Source organism: Betta splendens, chromosome 5, assembly GCF_900634795.4.
Source record: "Betta splendens chromosome 5, fBetSpl5.4, whole genome shotgun sequence".
In the NCBI taxonomy this organism is placed as follows: Eukaryota; Metazoa; Chordata; class Actinopteri; order Anabantiformes; family Osphronemidae; genus Betta; species Betta splendens.
The window spans coordinates 6,533,993-6,550,539 of NC_040885.2; the positions used below are offsets into that span (position 1 = coordinate 6,533,993).

The following is a 16,547-nucleotide window of genomic DNA, read 5'->3' on the forward strand; positions in this document are numbered from 1 at the left end:
GAGGCTGTTCCAGTCCCTGTCGGCCATGTTGCGGTCGCTCCAGTCCCTGTCGGCCATGTTGCGGTCGCTCCAGTCCCTGTCGGCCATGTTGCGGTCGCTCCAGTCCCTGTCGGCCATGTTGCGGTCGTTCCAGTTCCTGTCGATCCGTTAAAGGTCGTTCCTGTCCCTGTCGGCCATGTTGAGGTCGTTCCTGTCCCTGTCGGCCATGTTGAGGTCGTTCCTGTCCCTGTCGGCCATGTTGAGGTCGTTCCAGTTCCTGTCGGCCATGTTGAGGTCGTTCCAGTTCCTGTCGGCCATGTTGAGGTCGTTCCAGTTCCTGTCGGCCATGTTGAGGTCGTTCCAGTTCCTGTCGGCCATGTTGAGGTCGTTCCAGTTCCTGTCGGCCATGTTGAGGTCGTTCCAGTTCCTGTCGGCCATGTTGAGGTCGTTCCAGTTCCTGTCGGCCATGTTGAGGTCGTTCCTGTTCCTGTCGGCCATGTTGAGGTCGTTCCAGTTCCTGTCGGCCATGTTGAGGTCGTTCCTGTCCCCGTCCCTGTCGACCAAGTTGAGGTCGTTCCAGTTCCTGTCCCTGTCGACCAAGTTGAGGTCGTTCCAGTTCCTGTCCCTGTCGACCAAGTTGAGGTCGTTCCAGTTCCTGTCCCTGTCGACCAAGTTGAGGGCGTTCCCGAAGGCCAAGTTGAGGGCGTTCCCGTAGGCCAAGTTGAGGGCGTTCCCGTAGGCCAAGTTGAGGGCGTTCCCGAAGGCCAAGTTGAGGGCGTTCCCGTAGGCCAAGTAGAGGGCGTTCCCGTAGGCCAAGCAGAGGTCACCCCTGTCTTTGACCCCGTTCCTGTCGACCCTGTAGCGGTCGTTCCAGTCCCCGTTCCTGTCGACCCTGTAGCGGTCGTTCCAGTCCCCGTTCCTGTCGGCCCTGTAGCGGTCGTTCCAGTCCCCGTTCCTGTCGGCCCTGTAGCGGTCGTTCCAGTCCCCGTTCCTGTCGGCCCTGTAGCGGTCGTTCCAGTCCCCGTCACCCGTGGAGCCGCAGCGCCCGCCGGCCCCCAGGAGGAGGTCGCGCCAGTCGCAGTTCCTGCGCACCTCCAGGAGGAGGTCGCGCCAGTCGCAGTTCCTGCGCACCTCCAGGAGGAGGTCGCGCCAGTCGCAGTTCCTGCGCACCTCCAGGAGGAGGTCGCGCCAGTCGCAGTTCCTGCGCACCTCCAGGAGGAGGTCGCGCCAGTCGCAGTTCCTGCGCACCTCCAGGAGGAGGTCGCGCCAGTCGCAGTTCCTGCGCACCTCCAGGAGGAGGTCGCGCCAGCCGCAGTTCCTGCGCACCTCCAGGAGGAGGTCGCGCTAGCCGCAGTTCCTGCGCACCTCCAGGAGGAGGTCGCGCTAGCCGCAGTTCCTGCGCACCTCCAGGAGGAGGTCGCGCTAGTCGCAGTTCCTGCGCACCTCCAGGAGGAGGTCGCGCCAGCTACAGCTCCTACGCACCTCCAGGAGGAGGTTGCGCCAGCCGCAGTTCCTGCGCACCTCCAGGAGGAGGTTGCGCCAGCCGCAGTTCCTGCGCACCTCCAGGAGGAGGTTGCGCCAGCCGCAGTTCCTGCGCACCTCCAGGAGGAGGTTGCGCCAGCCGCAGTTCCTGCGCACCTCCAGGAGGAGGTTGCGCCAGCCGCAGTTCCTGCGCACCTCCAGGAGGAGGTTGCGCCAGCCGCAGTTCCTGCGCACCTCCAGGAGGAGGTTGCGCCAGCCGCAAGTTCTGCGCACCTCCAGGAGGAGGTTGCGCCAGCCGCAGTTCCTGCGCACCTCCAGGAGGAGGTTGCGCCAGCCGCAGTCCCGGCGGACCCCCAGGAGGGGGTCGCGCCCGCCGCAGTCCCGGCAGACCCCCAGGAGGGGGTCGCGCCCGTCGTAGTTCTTGCCGACCTCCAGGAGGGGGTCGCTCCCCGCCGTAGTTCCTGCCGACCTCCAGGAGGGGGTCGCTCCCGTCGTAGTTCCTGCCGACCTCCAGGAGGGGGTCGCTCCCGTCGTAGTTCCTGCCGACCTCCAGGAGGGGGTCGCTCCCGTCGTAGTTCCTGCCGACCTCCAGGAGGGGGTCGCTCCCGTCGTAGTTCCTGCCGACCTCCAGGAGGGGGTCGCTCCCGTCGTAGTTCCTGCCGACCTCCAGGAGGGGGTCGCTCCCGTCGTAGTTCCTGCCGACCTCCAGGAGGGGGTCGCTCCCGTCGTAGTTCCTGCCGACCTCCAGGAGGGGGTCGCTCCCGTCGTAGCTCCTGCCGACCTCCAGGAGGGGGTCGCTCCCGTCGTAGCTCCTGCCGACCTCCAGGAGGGGGCCGCTCCCGTCCCGGCTCCGGCCGCACCAGCATCGGTTCCTGGCGGTCCGGCTCCGGCCGCATCTGCATCGGTTCCTGGCGGTCCGGCTCCGGCCGCATCTGCATCGGTTCCTGGCGGCCCGGCTCCGGCCGCATCTGCATCGGTTCCTGGCGGCCCGGCTCCGGCCGCATCTGCATCGGTCCCTGGCGGTCCGGCTCCGGCCGCATCTGCTTCGGTTCCTGCCTCTCGTCGCGGTGGTCCAAGGAGGACGCCGCTGGTTCCTGCCTCGTCTCTGCCTTTGCTGCCGGACTGGTGGCCTCGCCCTCGGCGCATCCTGCTGCTGGGATGGCGCTGCCTCCTGCGGCGCCGTCCGCCTCGACTCCTCAACCGCCTGGATCAGCGTCCGCCTGGAGGACGCTGCCATGCGGGGTGGTCCCCGGGGACATCGTCCCAGCTCAAGGGCACTAAGAGTGCCACCCTGGCTCAGCGGCTGCTGAGCAGGGTCTCGCCACGCCGTCACCCTCCGTGACGGAATCTCTGAACTTCATGTCTTCCCTGGTCGCGGACTTTGTTGTGGACTCTTGTTTTGGCCCTCCCCCGGTCCTCCCTCCACCCACCCTGCTCATGTACCTTGAGGGGTAGGGATTCGGTCCCTCCGCCTGGGACCACCCTCCGCCCGCCCTGGTTTGGGGGGGGGGCTTCCGTAGGCGCCGTGGAAGGCGCCATAGGGGGGGGGGTACTGTCATGATCTGTGTTTTTGTTCTTGTCATGATCTGTGTTTTTGTTCTAGCTGATTCCTTGTCTTATTTTGGTTCCAGGTTCCGTTTCCTGTTTTATTTTGGTAGTCCCCCGGTCTCTGTTTTGTGTTCTAGCTTCACTCCCGAGTCATGTCACGTCACAGCTGTTCTTGTTTCACCCGGTCGTTATCCTCACCTGCGCTGCATCAGTAATCACTCACCCGTGTATTTAGTCACCTCCTGTTCCCGTAGTCACTTGCCAGATTGTCGTATTCGAGTTCCCTGAGTGTTCGTGTTTGATGAGTTGAGTTCCCTGAGTGTTCGTGCTTCTCGTGTTTTGTTCCTGCCTGTATCGTGTTTCCTGCCCGACCCTGGATTACCTACTTACCGTGAGTTTTTGCCTGTTCCCTGTCTGTACTTTCGCCGAGCCTTTTCTGTGTATGACCTGGACCGTCTGACCGTGCCTTTGAGAATAAACCCTTTTGTTGACTATAATATCGCCTCCGTGCTGTGCATGTGGGTTCGCCGTCTGCCTGCTTCGAGCCCCTGACATTGGAGTGGCTCTCGGAGGTGGTCTTTCGGGTCCAGATGCCTGGGCGGAGGCGGAGGGTGGTGTTGCACCGGGATCGGCTGGCACCCTACCACCCGCTTGCCCCGACTGGAGATGATGACAAGGGTGAGGACGACTCTCCACCTGTCATTTCTGGTGAAAGTGACAGAGACACTAATGGACATGGGACAATTTTGGACCCTGGGGGTGGGGATCGGGGGAGGCCGGTGCGGCAACGGCGCCTGATCATTTAAGGGACTTTGTCACCGTGACTGAGGTTAGTGGGGACACCTAAACCTCTTGGCAGGGGGCTGTGTAGCGATCCGGGGGAAGGTACATAGTTTGGTTGACTGTTCCAGTTCGTGTAGTGTGTTATGTGGCTCTTTTATTTTGAAGCGCATATAGTTGCGTGACGTCAGATGTGCTTCCGGGGGGGAAGGGTCCCGGGAGAAAGAGGCGGGAGTATTTGTTTCTGTGTAGTACATACAAATAATTAACCCGAATAAATCACAATTGTTTTATTTACAATATATGGTTATATTAAAACTGATATATTGTAGCGATCCAGAGGGGTAGGGTTCCTAGTTTGGTTGACTGTTTCAGTTTGTGTTGTGTGTTATGTGGCTCTTTTATTTTGAAGCGCATATAGTTGCGTGACGTCAGGTGTGCTTCCGGGGGGAAGGGTCCCGGGAGAAAGAGGCGGGAGTTTTTGTTTGTGTAGTTCCGGGTGATTGAAGACTGTTAAAAGACCTTTTGTCACCCTGCTTTTGTGATTAGGAAAATAAAGGAGTGCTGCTCACACCGAGGCTCGTAACATTGGTGTCAGAAGTGGGATCTTTAACATGTCTTGTTAGACCAGAAAGAGGAGCCATGGAAGGAGAACTGCGGGAGCTGGAGCAAGCTGTGCTGGAAAGCAGCCTGCTTCTGAATAACCTGATAAGGGCGAGGCCGCGATCCAGACCCACCAGATGGCTCCAGCGTCCCCAGGTTTCATCTGCATAAAACGATCAAAGCCAGCGGTGATGAATAACCGTCACGAACAGAGACAGCCCCGGACAGCGCTGCACCGAGCCCGACACCCAAAACATTTCTTGTACACAAAATCTACATACAAATAATTAACCCGAATAAATCACAATTGTTTTATTTACAATATATGGTTATATTAAAACTGATATATTGTAGCGATCCAGAGGGGTAGGGTTCCTAGTTTGGTTGACTGTTTCAGTTTGTGTTGTGTGTTATGTGGCTCTTTTATTTTGAAGCGCATATAGTTGCGTGACGTCAGGTGTGCTTCCGGGGGGAAGGGTCCCGGGAGAAAGAGGCGGGAGTTTTTGTTTGTGTAGTTCCGGGTGATTAAAGACTGTTGAGAGACCTGTTGTCACCCTGCTTTTGTGATTAGGAAAATAAAGGAGTGCTGTTCTCACCGAGGCTCGTAACAATATTTTAAGTAACGAGGGAGTATATTGAGACTTTTTAGTAAAAAACTAATAAAATCAACTATATTATAAATATTTAAAGTATAGTGGGTGTAGCACTTTTTACAGTGAATGTTGTCATGCTGTTCACACATATTTACTTACTATATGCAAGCAATTAGTGTCATTAGCATTGCCCTACATGTATGTGCTGCCGTTCTACAGCTTATCAGCTTAAAGCACTTTAGTCAAAGCAATTTCTCATAACCTGACAAGAGTCAGACTGTGGAGAATCCCAGGCAGGAGATAGCCCTTAAACACAACATGAGAACCGTAGAGACTAATTTCAGCCCGCGCACCTCTGGGCGCTGACAGGTTTTTTCTTTCTCCATCTCTTTCTTTCAATGTCATAGCAATCAGATGTCTTAAACGACCAGTGCCAATGCTAAATAAAAGCTTGTCTTTTTTAGTATAAATAAGCCAAAAGCAAACCAAGTGAAATAACTGCTGTCATTCATTTTTTTAATGAGCTATGTAACTTATTATGATCTTGATGTCTTGACTTGACATCTGCTGTTGCTCACGGGGGTCAAAGGATGGCTCAGGGAGTTAGTGTTTGTGCTCATACGCACAAAAATTAGGTGGAAATATTGCCACAACAAGCTTAATATGTAAGTAGTCAAGAAGTACTGTCATTAAGAAGCATTGATGGAGACAAATGAATGTACAGTAGCCTATGTTACTATGTAAAATGCATTTATTTATTTAACTACATCTATAATGAGATAATTTGATCAGTTCATACTGTATCATTATTGTATATTTATATCCTTCTTCAAAGTGATCAGCCATGTTTGACTCCTGCCCTTACTCTACAGTAACTGCTCATAAAGAATTCCCTCTTGGATTCTGTTGTTCCTCCACATTGTGCATGGGTGATGCCTGGCTGTGCCCTATGAAACCAACACTGTTGGTTCACCCACACATCACACTGTCACTGCCTTAAAATTCGTAAAACGTCAGCATGCACATTTATGATTTCATTGGTGTTAAATGGCTGGATGTTCCTGGTGGCACCTGGGATGAATTGTGATCTGTTTTGCGCGTTGTTAGGTACACTGATTGTTCTGATAAAACAAAAATGTCTTGGTGCCAAACCTAACACCCAAATGAACAATGTGGATACATCTGCCATTAAATATACTGTAAACTGGTGGTGGAAAATGCCGTGGAGCACCGGTGCCCTACCGTAATTCCATGGCTTGAAAGGAGCTGATGGCTTGATGTTCCTCCCATGGGGCCTGGCTGGGTGGTGTCACACTCTGGACTCGTGCATTGACCTTTCTGGTTCTTTTTCCTGTTTTATTTTGGTGCTCTTCCGGTTACTGCCACTAGCCTGAGTTTCACATACGGTCACATGAGTCACGCAGCTGCAATCAATTGACAATCTATCTTGCATTTAGTCTCCAGTACTCACCTCATTCCTCTTCCAGATTGTCGCGTGTTATCACCACTTTCCGGCATTACCCTTTGATTGATCCTGTGGTCGAATCCTGAATCAAACCTTTTCTGAACTCTGATTCCGCCTGACCCCTGTCTGTACCGTTGCCTGATCTGACTAACTGGTTACCAGTTAAAGCCTGTCTGTACCGTCACTTGATCTGATCGCCTGTTTACCTGACTACCGAACCTGTTCTTCTGGACCTGTGATTAAAGCCTGTAATCGTACCTACAGTACCTGTCTCAAATGCCGTGCATGTGGGTCCGCCATGTTAAGCCGCCTGACAGGTGGAGGAGGAAGAGCCATAGGAGATCAGAACTGTGCGAAAACGCGTGGCAACACAGAGATCATGGGGCAGGCGGGTCTCCTGTTGCCATCAGCTGGACCTGATATGGGATGGCGACCAACTCACACTTGTCACTCTAGTTTGTCTGTATGGGATGGTATATTTGTGTGACTGCACACATATACAGTTGCATGTATTAGCTTTGTAGGAGAGTGTTGTTGGGTTGGTTATTGGTATGGTTGTGTGTGTGTGTGTGTGCGTGTGTGCGTGCGTGCGTGCGTGCGTGCGTGTGTGAGACTCTCACTGCTCCCTTTTTTATATATTGTCCCTTTTCTTGTTGGAATTCTAGAGAAGGCCAGTTTTGACAGAAGTGTTAGTTCTGGTGTTGACCATGTGAGGGCACTCAGTGAATGCAGGCTTATTGTGAAAGGCTGCAGTAAAGTCACGTTGGTATACTGTACTCATGCAATATTTACTTCCCAGGATTGCTCTTCTTTTGTAGCTGTGAGGGGTTGTATGTTTGTGTGCTCCCTTCTTCTCCTTCATATGCTTTCTTTCTGGGGCCTTGGAGGAGGCTGCTGGGATGCCTTGCAACCTTTCTGCTCAGTGTTACTGGTTCCAAGGCCCTCGTGTGTCACCTCATCCATGCAGGATTATTTAGGACAACAGGCAAAAGCAGCTCTGGGATGAACCATGGGGAAAGGCAGAGTGAGGCCGACTGTGGTGATTTCACTAGGGACACCCAGAGCAACAGAGCAGGATGAGAGGTCCTCACCCTGAGATGTTCTTTTAAATAAACCCCCCCCCTTTCCATTAATTTCCCTTTGTGTCATGTTTTCATACCAACACCAAAAAGAACCCTCACTGCCTTAGGACTTATTTTAGTACAGTAGGATGAAAATACTAAACATGGCATGCTGACTGTACTGTAGTAATGTTCTATGTTTCCGCAGTCAGTGGAGTGATCTAAGCATGCAAGATTGTCAAAATATCACATAATAGCAACAACATTATTAGCTATTTTTATTTATCCGTTTTCCAAATGTTTTTGCCTAATGCTGTACAGTTTGTATTTGTCCTCAAAGTTCTGTGTTGTTTAAGAATAGTTCTAACTTTGTGCATTTTCACTTGATTCACCAGATTTTAATGGTGTTTAACAATGGCTATAAAAACAACTATAAATAATTCTGTACAAATTATAATTTCATCAGGCGAATATCTGAAGAACAGAGGTTTGTTTAAAATACTGGCTAGTGTTCGGTCACTTCATTCTAAACAAAGTTAAAACTAAAGTTAGTAAAATCTCTTTCAAATGCTTAGTGCATCATACAAATGAAACCAGTGTGCTTGCAGTAATGGCATACGTCCAGAAGATGTCAGTAGACACACAACAGTATCACTTCACATGGCCCATGTTCCATAGATGAAACTGGATACAATGGCAGACTCAGTCACTTCAGCCACGACAAAGCTATAATAGAAAGCTAATTCAGTTTACAGTTAAAAATGTCATTCTAAATAAGTGTTGTTTTTGATCCATAGGTATCTTTGGGCTATTGGCAAAAATGTGTGGAAAAGATGGAAGAAAAGATTCTTTGTGCTGGTTCAGGTAAGCATGGATCATTAGAATACAAGATACACAAGGGGGAAGTCTTTAGTCTGCTTGTTTACTCATTTGCATCTGATAAAACTCCAGCTGCAACATTAAGTCTTCACTAACAAAAACCATAAGCTGGCTTCAACATTAGCTTTGCATTATGGCTTTAATAACGTTGTAGCCACATGTTGTGTTTGCAGTGAGAAAGAGAGATGCAGCCAAGCTGTCTTCCCTCGGCTGTCAGAGGAATGATGGAGAGGCCAAGTAGGCTTTTGTCAGGAGGTGGGGGGTGGGGTGAGGTTGTGTTTGTAGGGAGCGTCAGAATCTGCCTTTTTCTGGTGGCTCTACATTAGAAGGTACGTCAGGCAGGGAGAGAGAGGGGGTGGCCTGTCGTTTGTGCGTTGGAAAGGATATGTCTCAGAGCTACAAGTTGACAGGGGATTGACAAAGTCGAGTGAACACTAGCTGGTCTAACACTCGCAGCTAGAAAAGCCTGAGCACTGCCAACTTGAAGCCTCTCATTCGCTCCCAGCTAAATATATAGCAAGTGACAAACACTGGTCAATAGACTGCACAAAGTGTGTGTGTGTGTGTGTGTGTGTGTGTGTATGTTCTTTTCTATATTTGCATGTGAATGTTCAGGGAAGCTTTTTTTCAGGGGCAGAGACATTATCTGATGAGGACTCTGCAGGGCCGTGCACAAAGTTCCACAGGAGCTGAGGCTTGATTTGAAAATAGAGACCTCTCTCAGTACAGAGCTCATTTAAATTGCTTTGTGAAATTCCGACATCTGGGAGATGTTATTTTCAGATTTTTATTTTAAACAACATATTCACTAATGGTAACTCCTTTCGGCTTATCCCGGCAACAGTTGCCATACCTATTAGATAATGAATATAACTTGTAGCTATTTATCATCCTATTTTTATTGCTACAATGCATTTCTGATTTCTGATTTTAGTTCCCAATGAGATAATGCTGTTGAGTCAAAGTACTAGTACAGTACTACTGTAATGACATTTATTGACAGATTCACTGGTGGCAAATGTTTTCAAACATTTCCACAGTATGCAGCTGTGTCTCTAGTGATACTGGACGTCTCTGTGCTTTTTTCCCATTCCATTTTCTCTGGCTCACAGTAAAACTGTGTGTCATAACAAAGTCGAGCTTGTGATTAAGCATCATAACAGTTCTTCTAACTCATATATCAAGAAATCTGTATTTGTTGAAAATTATGTAGATCTCCGCTCTGCTGCTTGAGTGCTGACCTCAACAACTCCAGACGTTATGCCGTCAGTTCCCATGTACAGTAGTGTCTATCTATCTAATATTTTGCTCTATCCTGTTTCTGTCTGTTGTTTTTGTTCAATGTTATATCGCTACTGCAAACAAAGAAATTTCCCCATTGTGGGATTAATAAACTCTGATCTAGTCTAATATAACTGGCAAAAATACAATAATTTCATGCATCAGCCTACCAGAATGCATTGTTTTATAGTGTAATAAAGGAAGTAAAAAATTAAGTCTATGGGGCATTTTTGGGGTTGAGGGGTTATTGAACACAATAGAAAAATATCATAAAATCAGCAGCAAGGCTAAACAATAAAAATCAATGAAATCAGCAACAACAAAGATGGAGGAAGCCTAATGTTAAACATTCAAATCCACATTTTTTCTTCTGATAGTTAGTTAGTTAGTTAGTTTGTTAAACATTTCAAACATGCTCTACTGACTAAGACACATCTGGTAATTATTGATAAAAGTGAATTTTCTTTGCAGAGGGGTCACAGTTCTACTGATCTACATTCAGGCTGCCTCTTACTCACTTCATTTAACCTGCCCTCCTATTTGCCCACTCTTGCATGATGTCTTTTGTTCTCTTACTGTTAAAACTTCAGCTGCTTTCAGACACACTCAATGTGGTTGGGGTTGTAAGTGTATTTCCTCACAGTTTTTTTTTTTTGATTACTCAAGCAGTATAAACCATTTTAACCATAATTTCATATTTAAAGCAGCAAACCCATGCATCCATCCATCCATTTTCTACTGCTTATTCCCGTGCGGGGTCGCAGGTTGTGCTTGGGCCTTTCTTTGGGTGAGAGGCGGGGTACACCCTGGACAGGTTGCTATCGCAGGGCATCACACAACCATTCACACACACACACTCAGAGTAAGAAATGAAGTGTCAGTGAGAAAAGAATAGGTCGAAGATTATGATGAGGAGAAGAACAAGGAAGGACAAGAAAACAGGCAAACAAGACAATCTCAGACGAATTTGGAGCCACTGTAGTTGCACTGTAGTTGACTATGTGACTCTGAGGAAGGCTGGGCAATGAGTGCAGTCACATTTGAGTGGCTTCATCTTTGTCTCCATCATCATGGAGGTCCATGGAACCTTCTTGGAGGTAAACTTGTCAGTCCTTACAGTGAGGCTGCTCAGTACAGTAACATTAGAGTGCAGACATGGTGGTACTGTAACGTTACTGAAGAGCACCCTCACTTCGCTGAGTGATTGGGATAATGTCAGCTTCCATTGTGACTGGTTTACAAATAACCTGATGTTTTCTAAAATCTTTCCACTGCACTCTCGGCATGGTGGTGGAACCTCATTCATGCTCACCTCCTTTAAGCCATGGATGAGGCATGCAGGAGGGTTTTACCCCCACTGCCTGGCTGGGGCTAATATAGCCTGTGATGTGAATGAGAGTCTCTGGCCTGACCCAGACCAAAGAGAGTATCCTGGGGTGGAATATAATTTGGGTTCGTGTGACAAGGGTAGTAAAGGGTGAGACTTGCAAGTGTGGGAAAAATTGCTTTAAACATTGAACACCAGTGAGTTACAGTATGCAGTAGGCTATGTTGTAGTGTTTGTATGCTTGATGGCCCCTGTGTAATGTTTGAGGTCAAAGTTTGGCTTTGGAGCCAAAGTGAATAGTTCCGAAGGTGAAATGAAATGGAGCAAAGATTCATTTTGACCTGAAAATAGGTTTGGAGTTTAGGTGTTTGGAGAATTTGGTGAGATCTTATGGATTTGTGTTTGTGAGAATGGGAGATGTAGTTCCAAAAAAATGTTTTAGCAGTCAAGGAAAACTGTAATAACTTTGTAACATTGTTCAATAGAGACTATGTTCCAAAGACAGCTAAATGACGTTTTAGCCAAGCCTTTGTCATTCTACAGCAGGGGTGTTCAACCCTGGTCCCTGCTGGTCCTGTCCCATACTGTAGCTCTGGCGGGTAGAGTTGAGAAACCAGCAGGAGTATGTTTGTATGTTTGACATTTTGTCAGGTCTTTTTTAAGCCTATCCCAAAGCACAAAAAGGCATATTTCCTGTAGATAAACTGTGTCTGACTCTCTTGTACCAGTACTGTCAGAAAGTTTATAGTTGACAGCTTAGCTCCATCCTTTACAAAGTGTTATAGAGCTGATCGTACAACTAGATTCTAATCAACAAAAGGTTAATTAGAGTAGAACAAATTAGAATAGCCTTTATTGTTTGATACCACGAGTACAACGAAATTGGTGCAAACAAACAAAAACACAATACAATAACACTTATCCCTGCCACTGTCCGATCAATCAATCAATCAATCAATCAATGCTTTATTTTTATAGTACTCAGTCAGAGTAGTCTGTATCAGATAGTCAGATACAATTGACCAAGGCGCTAAACAGAAATAAAATCACATAGATAGGAAAATCACAAGACATAAAACATGACACAATGATACAACAGCGCCGTACCCCACAGTGGCTGTGGACATAATCGAAGGCCAGTTTAACAAGGTGAGTTTTTAGTTCAGTTTAGTAGATCTAATGATGACCTGAACTCCATTGGTAAGGAGTTCCATAGTTACAGTATGGGGCCAGAACACAGAATGCACGTTCACCCCAGTGCTTAGTGCTGTGCTTGGGGACCCAAAACAGAAAATAATTAGTGCAACAAGTGCGTAGGTACAGATGGCTGAATAAGATCAGTCAAATATACAGGTGCAGGGCCGTGGGCTGCCTTAAAAGCAAACATTAAAAATTTAAACCTGATGCGGAACTCAACAACCAGTGGAGTGATCTAAGGACAGGGATACTGTGACAGAGCTTTCATGACAAAGTCAGGAATCTGGCTTTTTTTAAAACCTCCACCCTGACTTCAGATTTTTTTGTCTTATTTCACTCACTCACTCACTCACTCACTCACTCACTCACTCACTCACTCACTCACTCACTCACTCACTCACTCACTCACTCACTCACTCTAGGTAAGAGGCAGAAAACAAGAAAACCCAAGACCTTTTCGTTGTGAGGCAGGGATTTTAACCACCACACCACCACCTGATTCTAACTTTTTAATTTTCAGTCGGTAAAGTTTGTAAACCTTTAGCCTCTCTACCATCTCAAGTATTTATATCTATTACTACTTCTACTACTACTTTTCCTATCAGGGGTCGCCACAGCGAATCATGCTTTTCCACCTCACTCTATTAAGATAAGATGAACTTTACTCAACACACAATGTGTATTGTGGCCATCTTATACACTCAAAGTAAATCTATCTATTAGTATTTAATAATCCTGGAACTGTAAAATTACTACAGAAATATTGTTCTGTTTTTCTTACTTTCTCCTCATTTGTTATTATCTCCTGATTTTTATTCTCTGCTGAATGACAATGAAGAAGGAGATGGACAGAGTTTTGGGATAGCAGTGGAGGGGGTCGTGGTTTAAACACTGTTTTGCCTTTGTGGTATCCTGGAGCTCTGGGAGCTGCTGGAGAGTTGATTTGCTTCCCCACATCCCTTTCTTGGCCTAAGGTCTCATCAGTGTTCTTGTGGGGAATCTCATTTGTCACACACACACACACACACACACACACACACACACACACACACACACACACACACACACACACACACACACAGTGGAAGAATGCAGCTGCAGCTAGAGTGAAAACTGCCACTTGCAGCAGCAGAGGTGGTGACAGCGGCGGGTTGGCGAAGCCTTGTGATTTGTAGCGACAGGCTACTATGACTGGCAGCTAAAGTAACAGAAGGCCAGCCTCAATTACTAAGTCTATGCACTTCCTGTTATAAACACTGGAAGCAGTCACACAGCCACTAATTCACACTAATTTCCGGGTCAAAACTGAGCTTTTAATTAAGCCAAGGTACTGTAGGTGTTACCTCACAAAAGGGAGGATGATAAATAGTGTTACGAACTCGCCCCGTCGGTTCCAAACCGGCGGGGCTTGACGGAACCCTGGGGCAGGAGAGGGGATGCAGTGGAGAGAAGCAATGACTGTACCCGCTCCAAGCGGGGAGAACTATGGCTCTCACGGAGCTGGGAGGAGAACGCGCTCACACTGAGCGGAGGCTTCAGGCACCACGGCCGACGTGCTTCCAGCACACAGCTCTCCGTGTAATCCGTCACACAGACACCTGGCCGCAACCGGTTTATTAACATACAACAAAAACTCACTGCACAGCAGAATCTAGTTCAGACACAACTGAAGGAACTAAAAATCGCTGCAATGCAGGTAAACGTTATTAACAACTAAACTCACCATCACACTAAACGCTCCGTACACTACAGTCAAAACCTACACATGGAACACAAAACATAACATAGGACCACTAAACAAAACACAGCACTGTCTAACAGGCTAAACAAAACATGCTCCGTAACACGGGCAAAATCCTACACATGAAACGTACTGTAAAACAATCACAAACCTTACGTGGCGAGACATTACATCAAAAGAAATAAAGGAACTCAACTCCATAAACTCTCCTCTCTTGAAACATAACTTGGTGTAGCATCCAGCTACGACCTCGTGTACACACCAACACCGTGTGAAACTAAAGACATCCCTTAAATACCACCAACACAGGTGGGTCAACTGATTACACAGAAAATTAAACTTAAAGCGGACCCACACCAAAAGCCCCAGGAGCGCCTCTAGCGACGCGGAGGCCGAATGTCACAAATAGTTGTTTGTCAAATGTTTGTCTGGTGATATTGTTGGCCCTAGAAGAGAGACCATTGGAGATTTCAAGATGTATTGATTAGACATAATTGTTTTTTATATAATTATTTTTAGGAATATTAAATTTTTAAAATGAAATACTTTCTGAGAAAAGCATCAGAATGTGCTTTGATATATTCTACAGTAAACAACACCAAAACTACTTTATTCAAAATTGTTCACACACACTCCGCAAACCAAACATCCACGTATGGCACACATTGCTTTTACACAAAATTAATTAAGGCACCACAGTTACAGTACACTAATAAAGTTTCTCAGTGCTAGGAGTATGTGCTGTTATATGGAAGTTTTTCAGACTCAAAATCCAATTCATAATACATTTGTCAATTGGCATGTTGGTCATGTAATTTGAAAATGCATTTTGCAATTCAGTATAAAAAGAGGCAATTCAATACTCAGTTTCAATAATTAAAAGTGTAAATAAAATCAATAATTGCATTTCGTATTGTCATGTTTTTTTGTAGTGTTTATTTAAATGGCAATGCAGTTTCCAATCACAATTCAATATGCTATTTGGTCATTTAATTTCAAAATACATAATACATGCAAATACAATATGCATTTTGAAAGTGCATTTTGCAAATGAAAATACAATATACGTCTGACTGTGTGTGTTGCCCTGCAATGGACTGGCGACCTGTCCAAGGTGTACACCGCCTCTCGCCCAGCTGGGATGGGCTCCAGCACCTGCCACGTATTTTAGATTTTGTGTAAACGACAGAAATAATCATCATAATTCCGTTTACAGCGATCATTGATCGTGACTGTTTAACGCTATGACATGACGCTAGGACTCAGATCTACGACCCAATTTATTTTACCACTTTTAATATCTGCATGAGACAAGTTAAACAAGTAAGCTGCTTTCGTTATGCCAAAACATGATTATTAGAGCCTAAGCTTTTGATCAGAAGCTTGCCTTATTTTAAATGCATTGAGTTCTGCTTTGTTATCTTGACAGATGTAATAAATGTCCAGTCCATCTGATCTTTGTCTTTTCCTGCTTAAGACCAGTAGAACCAGTAGCATGCTGATTTGATGTTGCTACAAAGTGATTAAAGCAAATATCTGTTTACTGAAAGCTTCTTTCTCCCTTATTTTCTGCTGGGTTATATTAATAGATTTAATGAGCATCCAGTACATCTTACCACTTTCTACACCTGTTTGAGACCAGTTAAACCAGTAAGATGCTGTCTTCACGTTGCCAAAAAGTGATTATTAGAGCCAAAAGCACTTTTTGGCAACGGGAAACGAGTATCATGTGTTCACAGACCATGCAATGCATTCCGGCTGTCTGCTGTCTTATTTGAATAAAGATACCTCTTAACCACAAGAAAATGAAATGCGATTGATTAAGTCTTTATTTAAATTAATGATCGGTATTGAATCAACACTTTTTAATAATACATTTCAATTTGCAGAATGCATTTTCAAAATGCACATTGTATTTTGATTTGCAAAATGCGTTTTCAAAATAAAAAACCAAATAGTATATTGAATTGTCAATTGCAAAATGCATTGCCATTTGAATAAAGACTACAAAAAAGATGACAATACGAAATGCAATTTATTAAGTTTTTATTAAAAACTTTTAATGAAACTGAGTATTGAATTGCCACTTACTGAATTGCATAATGTAAAATGCATTTTCAAATTGAACGACGATATTGCATATTGAATTGGCAATTGACAAATGTAATGTGAATTGGATTTTGAGTCTGAAAAACTGAAATTTTGAATTTAAACACTTGTGTTTAACGTGATTGTGTTACCTTTTACAGGAGGATGAGGCCAATTCAATCAACTGCCCAGGAAACTATTCATTCACATTTTCATTGCAACCTATGCCATAAAACCGAAAAATGTGAGACAAAATTGCTACTTTTAAAAATGTGAACACAGTTCAGTTCATGTACCAGCAAATATTCGAAAAGTTAGAAGTTAATATAGAACATGTGAAAAAACTCCATTATCAGTATGTTCAGAATAGATGTGTTTAATAATCATATAGATCACATACATAGCTACAGTAAGTATATAGTTTTTCTCAGTTGTGAAACCACTAAACAACATCGCTAAACCAAATTCTCACATACCTAAAACATTTTTCAAATATAAAATATAAAATTACTCTGGCCAAACC

At 46.0% G+C, this 16,547-nt stretch overlaps 1 protein-coding gene across 21 annotated transcripts in view; it reads left to right on the forward strand.

The window, feature by feature from the left end:
• Positions 1 to 16,547, forward strand: part of cadpsa (Ca2+-dependent activator protein for secretion a) — a 174,365-nt gene that overhangs the window by 60,242 nt on the left and 97,576 nt on the right. For all 21 annotated transcript variants that reach the window (XM_055509343.1, XM_055509332.1, XM_055509329.1 and 18 more), the window contains one exon: positions 8,309 to 8,375. In XM_055509343.1, the coding sequence (XP_055365318.1) occupies positions 8,309 to 8,375 (67 nt within the window). The remainder of the gene's footprint in view (positions 1 to 8,308; positions 8,376 to 16,547) is intronic.